General features: G+C 41.4%; 1 protein-coding gene across 8 annotated transcripts in view; it reads left to right on the top strand.

Moving 5' to 3' along the window:
- The window catches only part of MYO1B (myosin IB), a 123,002-nt gene that overhangs the window by 52,998 nt on the left and 45,360 nt on the right, over nt 1–24,644 (top strand). For 7 of the 8 annotated variants that reach the window (XM_085227863.1, XM_085227859.1, XM_085227858.1 and 4 more), the window contains 5 exons: nt 746–861; nt 15,692–15,786; nt 18,661–18,765; nt 21,606–21,652; nt 23,543–23,606. In XM_085227863.1, the coding sequence (XP_085083989.1) occupies nt 746–861; nt 15,692–15,786; nt 18,661–18,765; nt 21,606–21,652; nt 23,543–23,606 (427 nt within the window). Of the gene's footprint in view, nt 1–745; nt 862–15,691; nt 15,787–18,660; nt 18,766–21,605; nt 21,653–23,070; nt 23,205–23,542; nt 23,607–24,644 lie in introns of those variants that run through there. The other variant, XM_085227865.1, reaches the window with a different exon arrangement.

Here is a 24,644-nt window from a genome sequence, read left to right as displayed (position 1 = left end):
GATATCAAATGCTTGGCTTTCACTCTGTGCTTGCTGAGTGCCTACAGGCAGGATTGGAGGGGTTGTGGCACTTGCTGCATGGATGCTCACCCACTGTCATTCCGCTGGGTGCTGTATAGGATCTAAAGGAAAACCAATGCATTACCCACACCATTTTTCTCCAGTAATAGCAACTGTGTTTGGCATCTGGAAACCTAAGTAATGCTTTGTGTCTGCCGGGGTATCGTGGCAGGACTTCAGCTGGTTTCAGCCTTGCCTTCAAGTCACTCAATTGACAGAACCCTATGAGAGGCCATCAGCCTGCATGTGTCTTATCCCCAAGTGCAGGAAGGAGTGTGACTGCACACAGTGCTGCTTCTCTGCACTTCTGTACTACAAAGATCATGCTGTTGGAGTGGGTCCTTCATGAACATCTGTGTCCTTTTCGTTTTCCTCCCCAACTGAGAGAGTTAGAGAAATATTTGTATGATAGGACTTTGTTTTAAAAACGTTCATGAGAGGCATTCCATTCTGTAGAAGTATCTACTGATATGTTTGATGAGACCTGGGAAGTGTTTCAGTGTGGATACATATTTATTCATTGTCACAACTGGGCTTTTTTTTTCTTCTTTTTTTATAATTTTACGTTTGTTTGTTGTTTTTCCTTGCGTGTTAAATAGAAATACATGAAAAGCAAGAGTATTTTAAAAAGAAAACTCCATGATGGTGTGTTGTTTTTTTTTTTTGCCTTGTTTTCCTTCAACAGACATACATCGGCAGCGTGGTGATATCAATAAACCCTTACAGACCTCTCCCCATTTATACTCCGGAGAAAGTTGAAGAATACAGAAACCGGAACTTCTATGAACTCAGCCCTCACATGTAAGTACACAACAGCTTTCGTTTCAGGCTGCCCGTGAGCAGATGGTACCAGCTGTCTTTCTCATCAAAAAGTGCTCATTAAAGCAGTCCCCTCACAATTAGTTCATATTAAAGACAAGTCAAGGAAAGTTACGCTTTGTATATCATGTATTTAGGCTCTGGTATGTGCACTTGGGAACATTTTCCTGTAACTGCAACTGGTAGCCTTCATTGCTGCATTTTAGTCTGGTTTCGAGGAAATCTTCTTGATTGATGGAATCTGTAGGGAAACAAAAGCTTGGTCCCCTTTGCTGGGTGGAGATGAGCCAATTCTGAGAGGGCAACCACAGTGATATCAACGAATCATGCGAATCTTAAGACGAAAATTCATTGTGTGTATACAGAGACACAACACTGCAAAGAGTGATTTCTATATGATGTAAATTCCAGGTCTAAATGTAGGGATGGAAGGCTGGCAAGTAAGTATAATGTCGTATTCTGACTTTGGTTCACCTCTGGCACTCCCTCTGCAGGACTGCACCTTGCAAAGAAGTCAGAGGCCTTGCTTGTGTCACTCACGGCTCCGTTCCATCCTGAGAGCTCACCCCACTGACCTGGCATGCCTTGTGTTATACAGGGCTGGTCTGAATTACTGAGCAGCCTGAATGTGGTTAGGCTCTGAGACTTTTAGTATAGGTGTGGGAGGTGTGGCTGAGAATGGGGTGCCTTGTCTCCAGAGTGTGCATGTTGAGGTAATTGGTTTATCTCGTCAGGCACTGTAGTGGTGAGTTTGCAGGCCTCTGTTCCTCTCGTCTACATGACTCTGATTTAGGGAAGCACACCTGTGTTGTGTCAGGCTGTCGCCCTGCTTTGCCATTGCACATTCAGGGGGCCATATGGAGTGACCTCCAATCAGACAAGTATCTAAGCATTGCCATAAACTCGGGCCTCTTTCTCCAATGTTAGCTTCTACTTTAACAAGGAGTGGTGTGGAAATATGTCTGATTAATTTTTTTTTTTTGCCTTCATCCTTCACCTGTAGCTTTTCCAAATGTGTTGGCTGAAGTGCTATAACACATATAAATTGAGCTTCTGGCCCTTCTTGGTCTTCTTGAATCTCAACTCTCACCTTGTTCGGGTTTCCTTCAAGTTTTGTTTAGCAAGTGCAGTGGCTTGCTAACTTAATGCAATTGCTTGCTAAAAGAACTGTCTGCGCAGCTAAATCAGCTGTCATATGGTGGAGGATTTCGTAAATAAGACCTGTGAGTAACAACAGCTTGTCTGACATTCTGAAAGTCGGTTCTTGGTTACTTGTCGAATCAAGTAATACGTGGATCTCTGTTTCTCCATCTCTCCTGAAGGGTGGTTTTCCAGAATGAAATTACCATTTTGATCATTTTAATACGTATTTTTTTCAGTGCTCAATCCTATCACATGTACATTCAGCTTTGACTAGAGAAATATTTGCCTTTCTATGTTAAGGTGGAAATGAGTTTCAAGGTAGTAAGGGGAGATATTAGATGGTTAGAGTAAAAGACTTGGGGAAAAGAAATGTGAATCTGATCCGAGTAGAAAATTGTTTCATAAAGTCATTCATTGCTAATGACAGTAATTGTACAGTCAGGCTCATGTCTCAGAACGGGAACTTGATTTGGTATTGCTTCTGTGTGATAGTTTTACCTTCTACCAAATTATCCTTAAAAATACTGGATTAGGAAATAGCATTTCCTAATTCCACTTTATTTTGAAGAAGCGGTGTTTCCATTTCACATTTTTTCAGTTAAAAAGATCTCACCTTCTGGTAACCTTGCTTTCCTTTGCAGCTGTCCGTGGTTGCTAAGTAGAGCTGTAGGATTAAGAGAGCCCCATTTGTCTCTTCCAAAATTGGTAAACTGCTGCTCCCCAGGAACTGGTTCTGGGGTACAGCCAGCATCGCCCCGGCTTGGAGCCTGCAGCTGGATTTAGGGCTGACAGATCAACATGCGGCAGGCTGCTCTTAAATGCAGGGCACAGTCACAGCCTGCGGTGCACTTCCACGGAGACCTTGCAGTTGTCCTCAAGGCTGTTTCTTTTTAATTTTTTTTTTTTTTTTTTTTTTTAGCAGCTCAGAAACTTAAATGAAGAGTTGGTGTATAGCAGATTGCAATCTGTGGTGTTTGTTCCTTCTGATGTGGGGGGGGAAAAAACCCGCACTGATTTGTCGAGATCTACATACTTATTTCTCTTTGATGTGCAAATCTCCGATGAGCTGTGGCCTTTTCATAAGACATGGTTGTGGGGAAGCCCACTGCACCATGTCAGGGGGCTTTGGAAAGAGACTTCTGGTTCCTGTGATGTAATCATGACCAAACCAAAATTCCTTGCTTATTCTCTAGGAAACGAACGCATCTGACTGAGAAAATAGGTTTATAAATGAAGTTATATTTAGTGTGTTTATTATTTTAGCATCTCCTTTATGCTAATTATCAGTCTGATTTATTACTAGTGCTAGCTAGAAAGATGCAAATGATGTAATGCATAAAAATACCTTGCAGGGATTTAGATTCGGTAAATTCTTCTAGAAACCACTCTGCTGTGTGGCACCAAAATGCTTAGAGTCTCACAGAATCACAAAATAATTCAAGTTGGGAAGGACCCTTAAAGGCCATCTAGTCCAACTGCCCTGCCAGGAACAGGGACGCCTACGGCTCGATCAGGGTGCTCAGAGACCCATCCAGCCTGACCTTGCACGTCTCCAGGTAGGGCATCCACCACTTCTCTGGGCAGCCTGGCCATTGGTTAGAAGAAACTCTGTTGTTTCAGAGAGAACCTCCAGATCTGCATTTCCCAATGTTTACGCTGGTATTTCTGGAGCAGACTGCTGAGGGCTGTTCTAGAGAGCTTTGTAGGGGAGCTTCTGAGAAATGGGGATTATTAAATCACGTTTTGTTCATTTTCTGGTTGTTTCCTATGTCCTTCTCTCTGTGCTTTGAGGCACATGCAAACATCTGGATGTGATGTGATGGGTTGGGATGGGGAGTGTGTGCATGAGAAATCCTGATGTCCCCCTAAAATAGCTGACTGGATGAGAAAGGGAAAACTGAAGGCAAAGGAGAGAGCAGCATCTAATGACATGAAGGAAATCCATACCTAGTGATTTTTTTTTTTTTTCCTATACATGGTCACTGGAGAAACACAAAACCATGCGAGTGGGAATCACATGTTTTTTTAACCTTAATGTGAAAGATGAGGGGAGTGTTTGCCTTCTCATTTGCTTTGTGTTTCCTCAGCAGCAAATGTAAGAGCACCCAATGCTTTCAGTGACACTACTTAAGACTTAATTGCAGGTTTGGGATGCTGCTTTAGAAGCTGCTTTGGAAGCTCGAGTGAGGCTGCAGACATGTTTTGAACAGGCAGCCAAACACAAGTTCTGGGAGAGGGTGCTCCTTGGTCAGATGGTTTTGGATGATGGTGTATCTGTTAAAAATCAATCAAGGACTTCAAATTTTAATGTTTCATTCCTCTCTAAATTCACTGCTGCTGTTATGACACCATGTAATGCTCCTGGAATGCTTGTTTTCCCAGTCTGTGGCTATTTGCATAGCTGCAATGCGAAGTTCACCAAGCTCTTTATTTATGCATCTACTTATTTCCCCAGTGTTTTGTTACTCTTTCTGGTTTTGTTTTTATCTACAAGGCAGGATCAAGCTTGTCTCTGACTCGACAGCGCAGAGGATAACATTTCAGTGCTCCAACCATTAGCTGCTTGATTTGTGCAGTCCTTACGTTTCTGTTCTGCTCTTCCAGTTGATGTAATTACCCTTTCAGTTGATGTAATTGCCATTTTGCTTACCTTGTGGGTAGCCTAGACATGAGAGAGAACAAAGCTGTCTACCTTGCTAATTTACATCGCCTTCCACTGGTGACAAAGGCAGCTTCTGAAATCTTCAAAGTGACAGTAATGGGAATTAAACACTTCATCATATCATTTCCTTGTAGCTGCCATATCACTTTCCTACCAGGAACAGGTTTGCTTTACGGGTTTGCAGAGATGATGTTGCTTGCATTTCTCATCTTGGCTACCAGCAGGTCTCCGTCTCTTGCAGGTAACACAAAACGTGACTTTCTGCTCCCTTTCTCAGGCTTAAGCTCCTCAACTTCTTGCTTTAGAACTGTGAATTACTTCAAGCTGAGGAACAAAAAGAATGTGGCAACGGTACTGCTAGTCACAAGTTGTAAGCTACTAAGTTAAAAGCTTTCAGATACATAGAGGGATAAGCTCTTGCAGGAAGGTTCTGAAAATGGCATGCCTTTACATGGGATGCAGATGTGGAGATGTCAACCTGATGCCACGAGGCAAGTTTGAGAAACTTAATTAGATTTCCTATTTTGATTGTCATCGTGTTAATAATTCCTGGGAAAAATAATTTTAATGCTGATACCTGAATTACAGTGACAATAGGCAAAATTTGCTTTTAGCTTTTCACGTCAGGACTGTTTTGAGCCCATGTAAGCAGCAAATATAGAAGTTACAGTTTTGCTTCTGGCTCTTTTTGCTGGTATTCCAGGACTGCATGCCTTCAGAAATGCTGAGGTTACAGTAACTCTTTCTTTCCTCCTTGACTTAAAGCAAACATTTTTGACTGAGGGGATGATGAAGTCCTACATAGTTGTTGCCCATACATAAAACGAAGCCATCCCCCATAAGCATCAGTGTGTTTTAAGGCACACAATAGCACGTTTTATTTGCTGAAGGAGAGGGTGGTGGGGTGAGTGCCTGGGGCCACAGTTTGATGTCCTTCATTGACCAAGCATGTCTATGTTATTATTTCCTTCTCTGCTATTCCTTTCCTAACCTCCTTTTCTCTCCTGGCAAGCTCTTTACTCCTCATGGATTTTGTTCACCTTGCAATATCCCCTTTGTGCAGCCAGGTTGTTCTTATTCCCAATAATTTCTGAATTCTCCAGAAATTTGATCTTTGGACTTGCTCATGTGGCTCAGCAGAGTGTCTGTTTCTAAAGAGATTTATAGGCAGGGAAGGTGATCAAAGGTTAGTTGGCAAAATTAACTGCTGGGCAGGGAAGGAGCATCCACGGCTGACAGAAATCATAAATAACAATTAGGGAGGACCGCCTGTACCTAATTTTTAAACCCATATTAGGAATGAGTTGAAAGAAAAAAGGGGAAGAAGAAAACCTGCATAAACCATTGCAGTCTTATTTTGGAAGGGGTCAGGCTTATGACTCTTGACCTCTCTAGAGAGGCAGTGCTGGATGTGGCAAATCTGTGCATGTCAGTCCCTCAAGCGCATAGATGAAATGGGGATGAAGGATCGCATTTGCTTCATGAGTCAGAAGGATTTCATGCCTGAGAAGGACCTGTTGTATTGCAGGCTGTGTGCACACCTCCTGTGGGAGCACGATGTCCTGACAGCTCTGCAGCCCAGAGAAAATGGAATTTGAGGAAGGCCCTTGTGATGTGCCCATCTTGAAATGGCCATCTCATTTTTTAAAGAGCGTTTTTGAAAAGATTTGTAAGGCTTAGAATGCAAGGGAAGATTTCTCTTGCATACAATACTTTCAGTTTTTTTCTGAAATCCAAGCACGTTTGGTTGGATAGCATATTATGCAGCCAGCTGACCTGAGTGCTGTAGAGGTGAAGGGAGTCTTACTGACAGGATTAGTATTGGGTCGTGTGAGATTTTTGTGATGTTGCATAGCAACACAGAAATGGGTTTAGAGCAGTTGTGCATTGTAGGGAGGCTCAGAAAATGTATCCAACACCTGAGAAGTACAAACAGCCCGGAAAGCATAAGGATGAATGAATGAGTTTACAGATGAAAGTTGTGCTTTATTCTGATTTCTAAAATGGTTGAGAGAGGCGTTAAGACTGGATTACATGGTTTGATGTGATGACCTTTTTCAGCCATCCTTGTTGTCTGAACTGTTGGTAGCGTCGTGGAGGCTGGTCACAAGAGCAGTGCCCACATGGCCTGTGTGCTCATGGCAAAGCCTGCAAAACATGCAAGGAGTGGGTGCCTGGAAAGCTGTGAGTTTTTAAGGGATGCTCTTAACTGCAGATCTGTTCCAGATGCTTCTTTAATTCCATCATGGTATACAAAGGAAAATTATGGAAGGGGTTCCTTTGTGAACTAACTGCTGGCTTAGAGCCTCGGCAAAATAGCTTTGTTTTTAGCGCTGTTTCCAAATATTTAGCCTTACCTCTGTACACAGCATACTTTCACATTTCACTTCAGTCATGTTGGGGATTAAGAGTCAAACGGTTTTAGTTATCTGTAGCAATCTTTTTTTTTTTTTTTTTTTAATGTGAGTGCATTTGTCGTAGTCTGTGTTTATTTGTAAGCTTAAAAACACACAGGTTTTGGCTAGGTCATGTTTAAGCCAAGATTAGTAAAAATAATAATAATAAGCTTTACTATTTGTTGGCTGTTTGGAGATGCGTGCTAATGTTCCAGTAGTCTAACCTATTGATAACTTTTTTGCCAGGTCCCATTTCTCTCATTTTCCAGACACTGGAACTGCCAGCTAGAGCTCTTATTGTGCCATTTGTATATTTAGAACCTAAAGTGCTGATATTTAAAAAAAACATCAATTCATACTGTCACATAAAGTCAGATCCTGCTAATTCACACAAAACACTTGGGAATCCATCCAGCGTTACTGGCTGAACTTGGGCGAATGAAATGAGCCCTTCATTAAATAGAGGAAAGGCCCTGCAGTAATTTCTCAGATTTATAACACAGTTCTCCAAGTCTGTCCATACTCAGTTGCTCTTGAAACTCTTTTCAGTATTGCAGCTAGTTCCCTTTCCAGTTCTTTGTGTGCACATCTACGCAAGAAATCAGACCAACCTTTTGTCTGCTCCTTAACAGAACATAATTTTCCTCAATTTAGGAAATTGAGTGATGGACTGGTAGGACTTGGAAATGAGAGCACTTTTAACCACTTTAAGCCTCTGTCAGTGTAACTGTGTTTTAAAGGAGGTTCTTGTAACTTCGCTTTTGATTAAAATGTTGGGACTTTCTGTACACTGGAATGAGCAATTCTGAAGGTCGTTGCCTTTCATTTTTGAAATCCAGACTTAGAAGTGAAGGCAGGTAGAGGCCCTATTAGGAATGAGCCGTTTATTTAAGTATTATATAATTATTATAAAATTCCAGTTTATGCATAGTCTGTACATGGTTCTAAATTCACATTTTGCTTTTCCTAGACTGGCAGCATGGTCTTCTCAGCAACTGGGATTTCAAACTGCAATTAGCAACAGCTGTCGTTTCTTCATTGGAAATGTTTCATTGTGCTTAGTGGTGGTTTTTTTTCTTTCTTTTTTTTTTTTTCTTTAAGCAATTTATAATACATCAGTAAAGGCCCATCTGCTATGCTGGGAGCCTTTGTCATCGTTTTAAATACAGCATAAATAAGGCTAATGTTAAAAGCCTTGAAACTTGAGCAAGATTCGAGCTCTCCTACTGCTTTCCGAGGCCCTTTTTCCATTCCTTCTCTTTCTGCCTGTGACTGTACCCAAAAGGCTTTGATTTCTGCAACTGAGAGTACATCATGGTTAATGCAGTTCAGATTACTAAAGATAAACTTTTTCATGTTACGAGTTGGGAAATTTGCAGTCTTAATATTTAGTGTCTAAAACACTGCATAATCTTCATGTGCTTCAATCCCTGCCCTGCCTAGGGGTTCCCAAGTGGTGCTTCCTTCAGGAAAGGACTGTTGTTTAGCCATGATCTTTAAAATCCATCATCTCTTAAAGCCATGCTTTAAAAATGAAGATTTGTTTCTCAGCCACTTAAGTCAGTTGGGTGAGTTACATTTTCATTTGAGCACTTTGAGCACACTATTCACGCGGTGCAGCAATGCACCCAAACATGTCCTGTTGTGCAGAAAACTAATTGTTTTGTGTAAAATATGGCCACGGCTGGCACAAACCAAATAGTTGAGTTTTACCACTAGGCTTCTCTGGTTTCCAGCCAAGTTCTGTGTTAGGTATAGAAATTAATTCCATTTTTGCAAGCCCGAGCTCATGGATTGCAAAGCTTCAGAAGATCCACCAAGAAGAAATAAACTGCAGGAAAAACACTGCATCTATAATTAGAGGTATTTTTAGATAAAAGAGCAGGAAACACTTTCCGTACTTCCTTTCAAATATTTTAGAGCTCAATAAAATCATTATTGTTTTGTAATTTGACCCTGTTGATTTTTTTGTAAAGCAACCCTGTAATGGTGCAGGATCTGGCTGTCTGCCTGGATAATACAGCCCGGTACTGGGGTGGGAGATGCTCTGGGTCAGGACCTCATCTGGTTAGGGCCTCAGAACAACTGGGAGTTACCCGTTCTTCTGGATCCGTGGGAGAGTGATGGCTATGGGCATCCAGCTAGCTGATGTCATTTCTAGGAATGGGACTATTTGAGAGGGAAGCCATGCCCAGCTGCTCTGCTGAAAAGTTTATGGTGTGGAGATATTTGCCTTTTTTTTTTTTTTTTTTTCCTTTGGTTTAAATAAATATTCCCTTTTGCTGACAGCAGGAACCCGCTCCAAATTATAGTTCATTGTTTTAATTTCCTTCTGTATGCAAGCCATGCCCCAGACTGTACCTGCTGTATATTGGGACTGTAAGCATTAGTGTGTGTTCAACTGGTGCTACTCTATGGGGCTTTCCCCAGTTAACAGACATTAACAGGATCCTGGACTGTCCTTCTGATTTGCTTATCAGCAGTATACAGTGATTTGCCTTTGGATTTCCATGTTACTTTGGAGGGCCACTGCAGTGGCAGTTTGCTAGCTCATAGGACCCAGCTGTTGAATGGGATGTGGATGTGCTTATTGGGGCTGTTAGCGTGCTGAAATTTAAAGGGAGGATCTGGATTAGAAAGAGGCACAGTTATCTTTGTCTTCAGTGTCCTTTTGTCCAGTGGCTGAAGGGAAGTGACATCGCAGCTGGCTTGTAGGCTCCTTGTGCTTGCTTCTTTTCCATCACAGTACTGTGCAGCCCTGAAGGGGTGCCTTAAGATGTTGTTGAAGTAGGCAGACGAGGCATGTGTTGTGTTTACATCTTCTGAGTACGGCGCAGGGGAAAGACCATTGCTCGTTTTCCAAAAAAAGGCATCTTTTCAACTGTCACTGAGTAAAAAGGAGGTGATCAAAACCAAGAAGGAAGCATCCTGCTGGCTTGCAGGGAAAACATGTCCTGTCCCCAGGGAAGGGAAGGGACTGGGGTGCCTGGCTGGGCCGGCACTGTGTTTGAAGTGCATCTGAGGGCTGCTGCATCCTGAGGAAGAAGGGATCTCCAGAGAGCATTTGAGGGTGTGTGTTGCATTCCCAGTTCACTAGAATAGAAAATGTCTCTGGTTTAGCATTAGGCTGTGTTTTAAAGTGCTTTACTCTTGAAAATCAAGAGTGGTTTTGTCCGTCCCTCTCTCCTGTCCCTTCCATAGATTCTGCCCTGTCCTCACAATAGCCAGGCTGATTTACTCAGCTCTGGGCTTTGTTCTGTGTCTCAGAACATCGCAGCTGCCAGCATGAATAGCCAAGTGGGGAAGGAAACGCAGGAGCTATGCTTCCCTGTGTATATTAGCCACATAGTATTGTTGATAAAACAATTTTCTGTCCTCACTGGGAAAACAAAGCAGGCTTAAAGACGCAGAAGCATTCTGAAGAGGAGAAAAGCCTTTCCATCTGTCTTAGTGCACCTCTTTATCCTGGCGCTTAAGCTCATTTCATGTTTCCCCTGGCTCATAGAGCAGCTGCTCGCCTGTGCAGGGCTGTCCCAGGCAGTGCTCCATCAGCTGCTGCTCCATTCAGGCCCGTGGCAGGCTGACAGCCTCCTCTCCCCACGTGTGTCTAAGGGGCTGACAGGAGGCACCCTTGTAATTATGGAAAATGAGGCCACGCTTGTTATCCGTGGGGCGATTAGATTAAACAGCTCTGTGCTATGAGCTAACGATGCAAATTATCTCTTACAGTTGTTTTTCCCCAATGGTGGTTTTTTCACTGGGCTTCAGTGGGGCTGGGAGGGGAAATATGTTCAATAGTGGTGGTTTACAGCTCTCTATAAATGTGCTTCCATTTCTCCTGTCCCTGGTTATTGGTTCCTTTTTATATGCATACATCAGGACCAACCAGTGTGATGCATTTCCTCAATTCACTGTGAGAGGAGGATGCTGCTTTGTTGTCATCCTGTCACGGAGCACTTCTGTGCACTCATAATGGAAAAGAACTTGAAAAATACCCTTCTCTGTTAGACTTTGCGGCAAGCTGTAAGTTACATTTGATGTGAAGTTCACATTAAACAGTATGTAAAATGCAAATTTTGCTGTAGGTCTTTTTTAGTGCAGCGTTGTGCGTACTTTGCAATGATAACGTGCTGACATGTGGCGTGTACCCTGCCAACGTGTTTGGAGTCAGCTGGGTAGAAATGAAATGGTCCTGGGGAATGGAAGGGCCAAAAAAGAAGGCCTTCTGAGTTTCTTTTGAAAGCAGTGGTAGAGCTGGCAGGCCAGGATTGGCCAGTGGATGCATTAAGAAAGGGACTGACTGAGAATGGAAAGCAACTACCAGCAAAGATGAGACAGAGACAATGGCTTTCATACGTGAGTTTCATGTAACGTTAACTAGTGGTGCAGATTGCTGAGGGACGAGAGAGGAAGGATTGAAGTGGTGGTGGGAAGATGGAAGTGCCGATAGCTGAGGAGCGCTCATCCTCATGCTTTTGGCTTCAAGGAAGATAGCGATGGAAGAGGGCTAAGTTTTTTGCTTCACATGTGAGCCTTGCTGTGGGCTGACCACACTGTTCTGTTCGAGCAGAGGAGGTGCTGCCCGAGCTTCTTGGAAACCCTTCTTTGCTGCTTCCCTCCACGTCCACGTTTTAGGGTTTGGTGATTCTATGTGATTCTCTGCAGACCCATCAGGCCATCTGGAGTGGTGTGACCAAAGGAACGGGCGCTATAAAAAAGCTGAGCCTGCAACTGGTGTAGGTGTGGGTGCCATTTTGACTTCAAACTGCTTCTATAGTTAAATCTCAGCTAAAAGAGAACTCCAGTAAGTAGTTCTGTGTTTATTGTGGTAGGAGAGTGTTGTCATCTCTCGTAAAAACCTAAAAATCAAAGGAGGGTTTATTATAAGGTATGGGAAACAACACTGCTGACACACTCACCATTTAATTCAAAACACATGGGTTATAACTACTTCTTAAATTATGAACTATTTCGAAAATTTTGCCTGGGCTCTGTAATTGTGAGGTGGGTCAGAGCTCAGAATGTGGCCTAAAGCTGCAGCTGTGGATGTTGGCTTCCAGAGCTGCGCCTCTTCACACTGCTGAAAGGCAGAGGGGAGAGGGATTCTTTGTTGTCTTCAGATCATTCAAATATGTTAAGCTCAAATGGCCTTAAATGAGATTATTTAATGTGTTTTTAGTAAATAAGGAGCAGTGTGACATAACGTTTTGGAAAGAAGTGGAGTTTAAACAAAAAGACTTGAAGCTTTTTTAATGCAGTGACAGAAGAAGGTAATAAATATGAGGGGCTGTGAAGCGATGCTGTGCCACTGAAGTTGACATGACAAATGTGTTGTTCTCTCTTTTTCTTTGAAATAAAGTTATTTGTTCAGGCTCTGATGTAAATGTGCCTAATGCTGTTTATGCAATGCCAGCAAGACAAAGAAGCCTTAAATGCTGTTATTTATATACTCTTTGCCTCCTCAAATTGAATTCTTGGAGCAGCGGTTGAAACGTCAGAGGTAAGTTTTAGGCAACTTCTAATAAGCACCTCCGCAAAACTTCTTCTAAAATGAGTTGACTTCTTTCTTTCTTCTGTCTGGAGTGGAGGATATCTGATACAGTTGTGAAACTTGTGCTTTGATGGGTTGTGTAGAACAGCGGAGTAAAAGCGAATGTATGCCCAGCATCCCTGGCTGGGCTGGGGCAGACCAGAGCTGGCTGGAGTCCCGCTCTCTCCCCAGCTTCTCATATCTCTTTGTAGCAATGAATTTTCTGTTTCTTTGCTGAGGGAGGAGAAAAGGCACAATTTGGTGCTCTTGACTGTGAAGTGCAGGCAGGGTTAATAAATACATCAAGCTCTGAAATAAATTTTGATGGGGGCTGCTGGGGAAACTAGAAATTCGGTGAATTAGAAACGATGAATGGTTTTTAATCTGATTAATTCATAACTCAGTATATCAGCAGAGAGAATACTTTCTTGGTGCTTGACGCTGACTTCATTTTCTGCCAGGAAAGCTGTTCCAGCAATGAAATAGTAGTTGATGGCTGGGATTGTCTGAAGGACAGCAGGCGCAGAGCGAGCCACCCAACCTGCAGGTCTGAGAGCACCACAGAGCCTTACCTTCCTGCTGAAAGCCAGCTTCCAGTCAAACCCATGGCTCCATGGCACTGCCATTAATGGCCTCACACATGGCCCACGAATGCTCATTGCAGTTACATTTCTTCCCGTTGTATCTCACTGCTTTACTTTTCCTTGCAAAAAGGATGGTGGTTAAAGTTGCGTGAATGTGTGCTGGGATGAGCCTTTCTGAACGCCCTGCGTTGGTGCTCTTCAGTTCACAAGTATATCTGCAGCAGCGTTCAGCAAATATTATTCATTTCCTAAATATGTATCCTGTAAGAGAGTCTGGTAAAGTGTTTTTGCTACTGTAGCTTGGATTCGGGTCAGTAAAGCAGATGCCAGAAATTGTGTCATGGTCTCTCAGCAGCAGAAGAGTCTTTTTTTTTTTTTTTTTTTTTTTTTTTCCTAGTTCTCCAGTGTGTTGGCCATAGCACAGGCTGACTTTGTTGTAATGCTAAAAACATTACAGCCTGCTACTTTCTCGTAAACACATTTTCACCTCTGGTTGAACTACCGCATTGAAATGTTTCAATCACCACAGTGGTAGTAAGCTTTGAGAGATCAGTGTTAATTCTGGTTCGATGGTAAGTGTATCAAACGGAGTAGTGACCTCTCTTTGTGCTTAGCCCAGCTGTTTAGGGAGAATTGCATTTTAGAGTCTGAGATAGCGTAAGCTGTAAGGAAAGCAATGGTGGAGCCCTTGTGCAGAAAAGAGGACGGGAGGAACACAAAGAGTGGGGCATCGATGGCATGGGCATCACTGGCAGGAGGTAAGGAGGAAGGGCAGGGATGATGTGTTCATAGGGAAGGAGGCAGAAGGTGTTCGTGACCTGTTTTCCAACCTTCTTGGAACGCTGCTCACCTGGTGTGCAGGGCTCTTGCTGGATGGCTGAGCTCAGAACATGATGCAGCTTTAAAAAGAAAAGAAAGATGAGTCTAATAGCGATGAAGGATGAGGGAGTACAGAGTGTTTCGTGTGCACCTGGTAAATAACTGGGGAAATATGACATCGTCCTGAAACCACTGAGGAGGAGAAGCCATAAGGAAGAACTGCCTGAGCTCAAGGGGCAATGTTAGCTAGTGAAAAAGAAATAGATACAAACTGATTTGAGCATACGCAGGTTTAATGTTTGAAGCTTTTGAGCTGGAGCAGTAGTGTCTCTTGAAGAAGCTGAGCATGGATCGCTTTGCCCATGCTAACCGTAGCTAGTTTCATGTCAAAGAGCTTGCTTTTTTCAGAAAGCTGTGGTTTCCTGTGAAAACTCTGCATGGCTACATTGTGCAAAACCAAGACTTGGTATCTCTGCAGTTGTCAGCAGAATGCAAAGCTCCTGAGCTGCTATAGAATAAGTTTCTAAAAGATGCATCCAATCTGTAACCATTATGTATTTCATGTTGTCCTGTGAGTTATTTGCTGTTTTGGAACCGTGGTTTGTTTGCTGTAAATAATGAACTATATCCGATTTGAAATATGTACCGACACATCATTTTATGGGGAGCAGCAATCAAACAAAGCTCTTGATCTGATGAATGGATGTTTATTTCATGTAAAACTATGCCTTGTTTTGCCAGCAAATTTGCTAGCGTATTTCTTGAATTTGCTTAGTGCTTTAAGTGTGCCCTGTTATTTGGATTTCGCTTTTACGTCTTTTTTAAGACACCGCTTCAGTTTTAGCAGTGAGTTCTTGTGCTGCATCCAGAATGCCTTGTTCCATGAGCTGGAAAATGCAGTTGAACCAAAGTCAGTGCTACTCTTTCTCTGGCTTAAAATGACAACTGAGGAAAACCCGAATATAAAAAACACATTTGCGTTTCTCCAAAATACATGTTGCTGCATGGCAACAAAGCACGTTTGGATCCAAATTGCAGCCCAGCAGTTTCAGAGTTGGAATGTTCTGTGTTCCATTGAAAGATATTGTTGGTGTAGGAAAGCTGCTAATTCTTACAATAATCTTTAATTTCACAGTATGACTTCACCCTTAGCGTGCTAAGAACACGCTTGCTGGGAAACACTTCGGCATACTTGTGCAGAAATCCAATAATACCCCCAACTGCTTAAAATGCTCAATTCTTTTTCAGGTTCGGAGATGTCTTCATACTTGTCAGAGTAGAAATTGAAGCTTATGATATTGTTAGTGTTAAGGATTCTATTGATTCCTTTCTCTAAGCATCTTCAGACTGGCCATGTCCCATCGCATTGTCATTTTGCTCATTGAAGAAAGTGACCTAAATTTCCCTGGTACTTCATCAGTTTGAGTTTTCTATCTGCATGAAAACCTGTAGGGCAGATTTTGCTTCCCTTTTCCTGGGGAAAAACCTGAAAAAAACCATGAGCTAAAGTATGCATTTTGCTTCTGTGGGTCTTTTATTCTGGAAGTCGAAAACCTTAGCACTTACAGAACTCTCTGCTTGAAAATTTTATTATTTTCTGCGTGGGTGTGAAGGACAAATCATACTTGTTGTTGCTATCTGTTATATCTCATTCTTAATTGGCTCTTTTCTCTTGCAGCTTTGCTTTGTCAGATGAAGCGTATCGATCTTTAAGGGACCAGGACAAAGACCAGTGTATTCTTATTACAGGAGAGAGTGGAGCTGGAAAAACAGGTAATAAACGGCTCTGACCTCATTCAGAAGCATTCACAATTTCTGTTGCAAAGGGATGCTGGAAGCCATAAGAGCTGAGAGGTACTGATGTGTTTTTGTGTCAGGCCATTGTAGAAAATGAATGCGGTCGTGTACGTCGCTGTAGGGGTGATCTTCCCTGAACTTATGTTTTTCCAAGCTGTAGCCATGATGTAGTCCTGTCACGTGTTAACAAGATATTGCTATCACTGTGCAAAGTCGTGCTGTGGTGATGACAGTTTGCAAGAGTATTGCAAGGGCAGAAAATCTTCAGGCTCTCCCCTGAAAAACATTGAAGGCAGTGACAACGGAATGCTCTTGCTCTCCTACACTGGAAGGCAAACCTTTGATCCTTTTGCATGTCTTTTAATAAATATTTGCATTTATGATGGAATACATCATTTCCTAAGGAAAATTCATACCTATAGCTGATTACCTTGGAAATCTCATCAGTCTTTTGCCTGTTGTGCAACAATGTGAAGCATGGGCTTCATCTTTGCAGTGTTGAGATAAATGCTTTTGGCTTCTGTTTTGTTCATGAGTGATGTCTTGTTCTCCTTTGTCTGATTAGTGTCAGCCAGTTAAAATGTCTTGGAATCTTGTAATTTAATCCTTTTCTTCCAGTTCAATGGCATGAAAACGTTTGTGTGTTCAATAAGAGTATATATTAAAAAAGCAAGTTCTTGGTAATATGATTATTATGGATTCTGTCTATGATTTCACACATCAGAAAAGAGTTCTCTACCAAAACTGTTTAATTTTTTATTTCCTCAGGTTAGGTAAGTTCTCAAGCAGCTGAAGGGCACTTTTATTAATGTATTTATTCAATTGAAGGGTGTAGGAGTAGTTGAGTTTCTGAACTTCTCTATTTGTAAAGAGGATTCTGATAGGTTCAGATTTGTGTATGGATTTTGACTGTGTTCTGTCATTTTCATAGCCATATGGGACATGATATGAGTTATTCCTTCTTTATAAAGGTAGGTACTGAATAGCATAAGAGCATGATTTGAAATTCAAGTCAATAATGAACTCAGAATTTGTGATATTCTGTCTTTAATATTTGATGTAATGGTTTATGCTGTAGTGGAGCTAATAGCTGAGGACTTAGGTTTTCAGTGCAAAGAAAAAGGAGGATAGTGGAGAAATTTCTCAAAGTGAAGAAACACTTTTGGTAGTACAGATGCAATCTAAAGCTTTTAGAACTTTTAGAAAGTTTTGGTAGCCTGAACATTTGGCGTGCTTGGGCTGAGAGAATTGAAGCTGAACTGTTGCCACTTGTTTTCTTTAATTTGTTCAGGTTTTAGACTAGTTTCACTGTGTGTTTATATCGGTAATTGATAGTAACAGTAACACTGTGCTGGAAAACATGAAGCTCTACCAAGATGAGTAGCATGTTTAAGTGCTGTTAGATGCTAAGTTGAGGATTCACTTCCTCACGTCTTCATTCAGTGAAACAGAGTTCCTCGTAAAGGAGATGGCATTTATTCTGTCTTTCAGTGATGTTCGAAGCCTATTTTAAGGCCAGTGTATGTGTTCTTATTGTTTATAATTTTATGATAGCATATATGCTGCTTCAGTGCTTTTTTTTCCTCTCTTTGACTGAGAAGCTCTCCTTAGAGGTTTTGACTGCTTTAGCAAGTATTTTATATCGAACTGTTTGGTAACTCCAAGCTCTGAAGTAAAGGGATTTTTAGATAAGACAGCTGGGCTTGAGGAGTTGTGTGGTTAAGGGAGATTGGAGTCTACATGGACACCACTGGTTTCTGCTTGTTTGTTTCCTGTGTCACAGGCTCGGTCTGTTTTCTTTCCAGTGTAAAAAAGAAATTTAATACCGGCAAACAAGCTTGATTAAATAGGGAAGAATCAAATCCAAGGGATAACTTGTTTGTCAGTTCTTTCCTGAAATGAAACCCTAAAATTTGTAACAGATCTCTGAATAGCAAGTAGTGGTTTTTTTTTATGGCAATTGGGTTGAGTTGATAGGGATTCCAGCTGTTAGTCATTACATTGTATGTCAGCTGATGTTGCCTCAAATTTCACTATCTTACATCATACTGAACTTCACAGATTCTGTTTATAAACAGAGTCCTTTCTCAGCTGCTCTTTGTCCAAACCAACAAAAATATAAGGGTTGGATGGATTTTTCCTTCAGAAATCTTCATGTCTGTTTGGGTGAACGGCATCCTTACAAACCCATTCCATAAACTGTTCCAGACTTTCTTAAAAGTTTATACCTTCTGATTAGTTGCATTGTTAAAATGAAGTCTTTACTTTCTCTAAACTTTATACTTTGAAACTCACTGCATAATGTTTTGTGATGTTCAATTGCAGTTAATTATTTACTTGAAGCTTACTTCATAGTTGTAATTACATATGTGTAGCTTTGCCTGTTGTGTGCTTACGTCTGTGCTGTTGTGTATCTGGTGAGCTAAACTTACCTGAATTTTGCATCTTGAATGTGCTTGGGCCTAGTTTTTCAGGCTAAAACCTTCAGATTCAGACTAAGCATTCCATCATGTTAGCTAGAAATGGTTTTCTTTCTGAAGTGGCTGCCTCTCACTAAGGCTAAACGGAGAAGTAGCTGCAATATGCTGTATCCAGCAGTGGCTTTTTTAGCCTGGATGGGCTGTAGGTATTTAAGTCAGTGGGGGTCCTGATGTCATGGCGTGGCTCTTGTGGCATGGTGAGCTCCTTTCTCATTCCCAGGCTGTACACCAAGAGAGAAGCTAAGTGAAGTAATATATGGCTTTTATTCTTGTCTGGTATGGTGAGAATAGGGTAGAGATCAAGTCTCCAAATGACCATATGACCAATTGCCAATACTTAATGCGCTTTTGTTTTGCTCTTCCCGTACAGAGGCAAGCAAGCTCGTCATGTCATACGTAGCTGCTGTGTGTGGCAAGGGGGCAGAGGTTAACCAAGTGAAAGAACAACTTCTGCAGTCAAATCCTGTTCTTGAAGGTATGTTTCTCATGTGCATGTACTACCTCTATATATATCAGCTCCCCTGATGAGTTGGCTTTGAAAGCACTGCCCACTGTTGTTTTGTACGTACTTGGTTTCCGAAACTGTGGGAGGTGCTTTCTTTGAAGACAGTCACACGTAGTTGTTTGGTTACAGATAGATCTTATTAAAAATGGAATTTTTTCCTCAGGAAGTAAGGGCTTAGGAAGTTAGGTCATATTTCCCATACTCCTCAGGCAGCTCTCTTAGGGCATACCCTTTCCTAACCCTGGCTTGATGATGCTTGACTGTATCAAGAGATTTAACTTTGGTTCAGTCCCTCTGATTCATTTCCTTCCAACTTATATTGTCATAGGTCCTAGTAAACAAACATTGTCTGCAAAGCATTATTTTTCTTTCGGGAAAAAAAAAAAAAAGTAGTCAAGAAATGGATGTTAGGAAAAACTAACCTAATCCACAAGGATGCCCGTTATTCTCTAGAACTTATTGTTCCCTGTGTATGGTGTCTGGTGTCTCTGTTAGCTAGTCTTCCTGACAGCTGCCTTTCCTGCTCTCCTATGAAGGACTTTGTGATTGTCTGGGTTTTTGTTTTTTAATTAGTCAATTTGAAGTGGTTGGCTGCCAGAAACAGGATCTCCATTTTTCCTGGTGATAGGATATGTGATCCTCAAAGCACGCAGTTTTATCCTGTTGTCTAATAATTGCCTTCAGAAGTGCGTTGGTTATTGTGGGCTTATTCAAGTCTATTGTGTTGAGTCCTGCTGTGGGTTTTGCCACAGTTCTCTGAGCTATTGTGATGCTGAGACAAATTCTCAAAACTGCTGTACAAAGAAGTTGTGCTATGGCCATAGAACACACAGTGTTTGCCAGACTGTTGAGTGTCAACATTTTATTTCTTGCTTAGCTATCTATACATAAATGTAAGGATTTGTTTTCTATAGGGAGCAAGTATTCATTACATGAGTTAGGAACAGAAAAAAATAATCAAAAAAGGTAAGGGTAAGTAAAAGCATGCTGAGAGCAGTGATGCACTGGGATGTGCAAAATGTGATCGTGAACTATACACAAAATACAAGTTGCAAGCAAAGACTTAGAAGCAAAAGATAAAATGTTAGTATTTAAAGACTTGTAAAAATGCAGGGTAAGCCTTTCTTGCTGACTGTGTCTGTTCCCCTTAATTCTGAATGGAGGCTGCAATGTTCTGTGGTTTGGGGTTCACAGAGAAAAGCCATACTGCTCTTATCCCTGGAAGGCAGGCTTCAGATGTAGACAGAAATAGTATAAGTAGTGTGATGGCTTTTCTTGCCAAAGCGAAGTTGCTCCCCAGAGACTGCCAAATTTATTGGATTTCATGTTAGCTCGCAAATCTTTGTTTTAATGCAGGAAGAATAATGTAAGCTCACAGAAAAGTGCTATAGCATTTAAAGGTGTTCTTTGTTTTGCTTGGTGCGGTGGTAAATGCTTATATAGCTCTTTGTACCAGGAGGCTGCTGAGCGAGCCTGGCTGCTTATATACATTTTAGACAGGAATTAAGCATTTGTGGTTAGATTTGTTTTTCTTTGGTTTCGTAGATCAGTTTCAGTCTAGCTGCAGTGCAAGAAAATGACATAAATGTTAAATGTTCATAATTTATCTTGCGGGAATTTTCAATTTTATTTTTTTTTTTTTAGAAAAAACTACAGTCACTACTGTAAATTAACTTTCAGAAACAATGAACTTAAGGGAAAACTGAGGAACGTGTCTCATGCTTAATAAAGGAACGCTTGTGTTTGATTCCGTGTGGTTATAAATGACTCTACTGTTCAGCACTGTGTTTAAGAAAATGCAGCTCAGAGATTTGGTTGTTGAAAAGATGATTTATTGCAGGCATAACGATTTTAAAAACAATTCTTTCACTTATCCTTAGCCTTCAGGAGCAAGAAACTTTTCCTTTTGGCTTCAGTTCTTTGATCAAGAATAAGTCTACTCATGCAAGTTTGCTGAAGCCTAAAAGAATGTATTTATTTCTATCCAAATAACATTGACTTGGTTTGATCTTTGAAGATATGTACACTATATAAATAAATACTGGGAGTAAATAAAGGCTCCTCTTGGAGTAGGAGTGCTGTAATTAATAAAGCAGGAGACGCGCTCCTGGTTGACTCACCGAACTTTGAGAATGTGTGAGATTGAATGTCCTCCAGTCCTGTGTGTGTTCTGAGCTGGTGGCTGCCCATCTGAATATAGCCCTAGGAAGCCACTTCTCAGAGAGATTGCTCTGCCGGGAAGCTTGAACTGAAGAGGTTAAAACCAAGCTTTATTCAAAAAGCTAGCTTAGGTCAAACTGAAGAGGGTGTTTTTAAACTCTTACAAATCAGACTCCATCTTCTATCATTTTCTGTACTGGGAGAAAACATAGGCTTCTTTCTCTGAAGTGAAGAGAAAGTAGCGTTTCCTATGTAAAAAATTATTTCCGTCATCAGATTTTAAATTTGAGGATTCAAACTCAAGATTCACCTCAATCCAGGTGCAATTTTGTCTTGAAATAATTTGATCTTGTATGCTTGCTTTTCTTTCATTTTCTTTCATCACACAACTGCTTTCTTTCATTTTCTTTCATCAACACAATTGCTTTGGACTTGCATAGGTTTTCTTTGAGAAAATGTCACGCTTAGTCTGTCTTGAGTGAGTGTTATCAATGCAGTGAGTGTTGTATTATTTCTCATAAGTCTAGGATTCTTTTAAATGTGTAAGTCGTCCTAGACGTTATAGCATTTTAAGGATATGTTTTCAGTTGTTTGTTGTTTTTTTTTTTTAATTGATAGATGTGGTCTTATTTGTTCTTCTCTCTTGCCAGCTTTTGGAAATGCCAAAACTGTGAGGAATGACAACTCCTCTAGATTTGTAAGTATTTTCTGCAAGGCTAATTTGAATTCCTTATAGGGGAGAGCATGCTGTGTTCTCAGCAGTTTTTATTTTACCTTGTATCAGCCATCAAGTCATCTGTAAGGAGTGAATGAATCATTTGGAGAGAGAACATTACTGTAGTTGTCCAAGGACCTGGTGCCTGGAGAGTGCTAGTGATCAGGAACAATCAGTATGCCATTCTGTACGTTGTAGCACGTCCTCCTGCCCAATTGTCTTCCTACTGTTACTACCGCGTTCAGCCACATTTTTGAAAGATGTATCACCTATTTGTCAGAAATCTTGTTGGTTTCTGATGTGGGCGTAGACATCTATTGAGAATCTAAGGGAAAGAAGCGAAATAAAATTGAAATCTAGGATTTGATAGTCCATCGGTGAGTGAAAACATAATTGCGGTCACTGCCCTGCTTGTGAACGGAGCAAGGGGTGCGCACTGTGGGCCCTGTACGTGGCCGCAGAGACAAGGTCAGGGCTGAAATTTGAGGCACTGCAGGAGAATTTTTTGGATAAAAAGGGTAGAAAGCGTGCAGCTGTCAGAGATGAGGTCTTGCAGGCTGGAGAAGGAGAGCCGTCAGAGAGAAGAGGCGGCGTTTGCAAGCGGGAGTCTTTCCAGGACAAAGTGCAACCGAGAAGGATTTTGCCTTTCAAGTCCTCGCTTATAAACACAAAGCTAAAAATACTTCCAGAAACAGCCAGCTGGCCCAGTCCTTGGGTAATTAAGATTTAATTACCTGATTTAAGCCTTTATCTCGAAAATTTGAATCAGCTCAGAATTAACTTCAAACAAGAAAGTACAAGTATTGTCCTGTCGCGTCTGTTTCAGCAGCCAGCAGGAGAAGAACGGAGTTTCAGTAGGAACGTAATAAGCCCAACTTGACGAAATAGACAGCAAATTTAAAAATATCTTAGAGGCAGTCAATGTGATGTGCTTGATTTTCATGTTCTGTAATTAAAACAAGATACCTTTTCCTAAACACAGTAAGGCAGGATAAACACAAGGCTTCTCCTTTCAAGATTTGTTTTTATCCTCTGATCTCACCAGTGAGATCATTTCTGTGCGTGGCTTGGGGAGCTGGATTGAATTCCTACCGGCGCTCTTTATCTTTCTCAACTTCCTTGCTGGGGTGAGCTGTGCTTGCAGCGTGGCTCAGCCCATTCTGTCGTTGCGGGACGTAGCTGTTACTGTGATAGGTGCTCCTTGTACAAACTGAAACGATGCAAAGAGCAGCGCGAAGCGGAAAAAGTCATGCAGAAGTCAAGGCAACGTACTGCGTCGGTATGGCTGCAAATGAAGTGGCTTTTGTGGTGACAGCCTGCTAATTGTTGCCTCTGGTCTCCTGAGTTACAAAGCAAAGAGTTCAATGGGAAAAACCCATCACTTGCACAGGGCAGGCACACAGAGCTGGACAGACGCAGGCAGTAACAGTGGTAATGGCTGCTGCTGCTCCTGAGCGCTATTCTGAGTGCTCAGGAGGTTTGGCACGGAGCAAATAAGTCTGCTTGGACGTCCATTCTTCCTTCAATGAGTGTGGTAACGCCTACACAACCACAAGCACTGTTGGGTGGGGGTTGGGTTCTGCTGAATGTTTGTGCAGCTTACTTTTTGTTGAGGAAACAAAAAAATGACTGGGTTGCACAAGCCCTACCTATTAAAGCAGTTGGCTTGAGAATCTCTGTCTGTGCAAATAGCAAATAAGAAAATTAGAGGCTTTGAATCATTTTCGGGCTTCCACAATTTGGTGTTGTGCAAAGGAGGTTGCATTTTGCTCTTTTAGCCTGTAGAATGACTGAGGAACTTTTAAAAATGTCTCCAAAATATCTGTTTTTCTTTAACAGAAGTTATAGTCTTAAACTACGTTGCTTTTGCAGGGAAAATACATGGATATTGAGTTCGATTTCAAGGGTGATCCACTCGGAGGAGTCATAAGCAACTGTGAGTATTGCTCTTGATTTCAGCATATTAACAGCTGAAAATGTTTTGTTCAAAAGGGAAGACAGTTAAATTATTGAAAAAAATAGCAGCATTTGTCTGACTGAATCTCATTATGTGATAAATTAAGCTTTTTAATTTTGTTGTTTTGGTGACGAGTATATGAGAGTAAGTGAAGAGAGACTCGAAAGAAATGTGAATAATAAATTTTAGAGGGTAATAAGCAGAGTGCATGGGTCCGTATATTGCCTCTGAATGGATTAAGTGTCTCTGAGGCATATTTCGTACTTGGATCCCTGGGCTTGGCTGTGTGACTTGATTTGATAAGTTATATGTTGATGGTAGGTAATGTTGGAGATACTTTGTTTGTAATCTAGAAGTCACACAAAGAATGCTGAAGATCATAATGGAATGAGAGTGCTTTCTTGAAATCAAAGCATTCTGATGCTTCTAATGCTAGTTTTAGCATACCTCACCATATAGATAAAGGCTCAGTGTGAGAGAGCATAAAAGCCTGTTGAGTTTATGAAGGGAAAGGTAGCCCTGGGTTTCAGAATTACAGAATCACAAGGTTGGAAAAGACTTCTAAGATCACCTGGTCCAATCATTCAACTGCTACTACTATTTCCACACTAAACCAACGTTTTATTACTGGAAGTAAGGCTGCTGCTCTGACAGACCCTTTAGCCATCTCTCTGTCGGGAAGAAAGAAACCATTAACTGAGTGCCAATTCAAGATGCCTTGACTTGCTTTTCTTTCTAGAGCGTAAGTGAAGTTTTGTTGGTTGGTATTTTTTTAAGAAGTTGGTTTTTTGTACTCCATAAAGCTATACTTGTTTGTTTTCCTTATTTTTCAAAAAAAGGCAGTGAGTGACTGTACTAGGTGTCAGTGACCTGGCCTCGGCCTCTCTCCCTGCTCAGCCACATTCATCTCTCTTTCTAAAGCCTTCTGACCCCAGTGGCATTTTCCTGGTTGTGAAACAATTAGTCTGCTCAGATATAACATAACTCAGATGTAACATAACTCTCAGATACAACATA

Source organism: Meleagris gallopavo, chromosome 7, assembly GCF_905368555.1.
Source record: "Meleagris gallopavo chromosome 7, MGAL_WU_HG_1.1, whole genome shotgun sequence".
Classification (NCBI taxonomy): Eukaryota; Metazoa; Chordata; class Aves; order Galliformes; family Phasianidae; genus Meleagris; species Meleagris gallopavo.
This window is presented reverse-complemented; position numbering and strand designations above follow the sequence as displayed.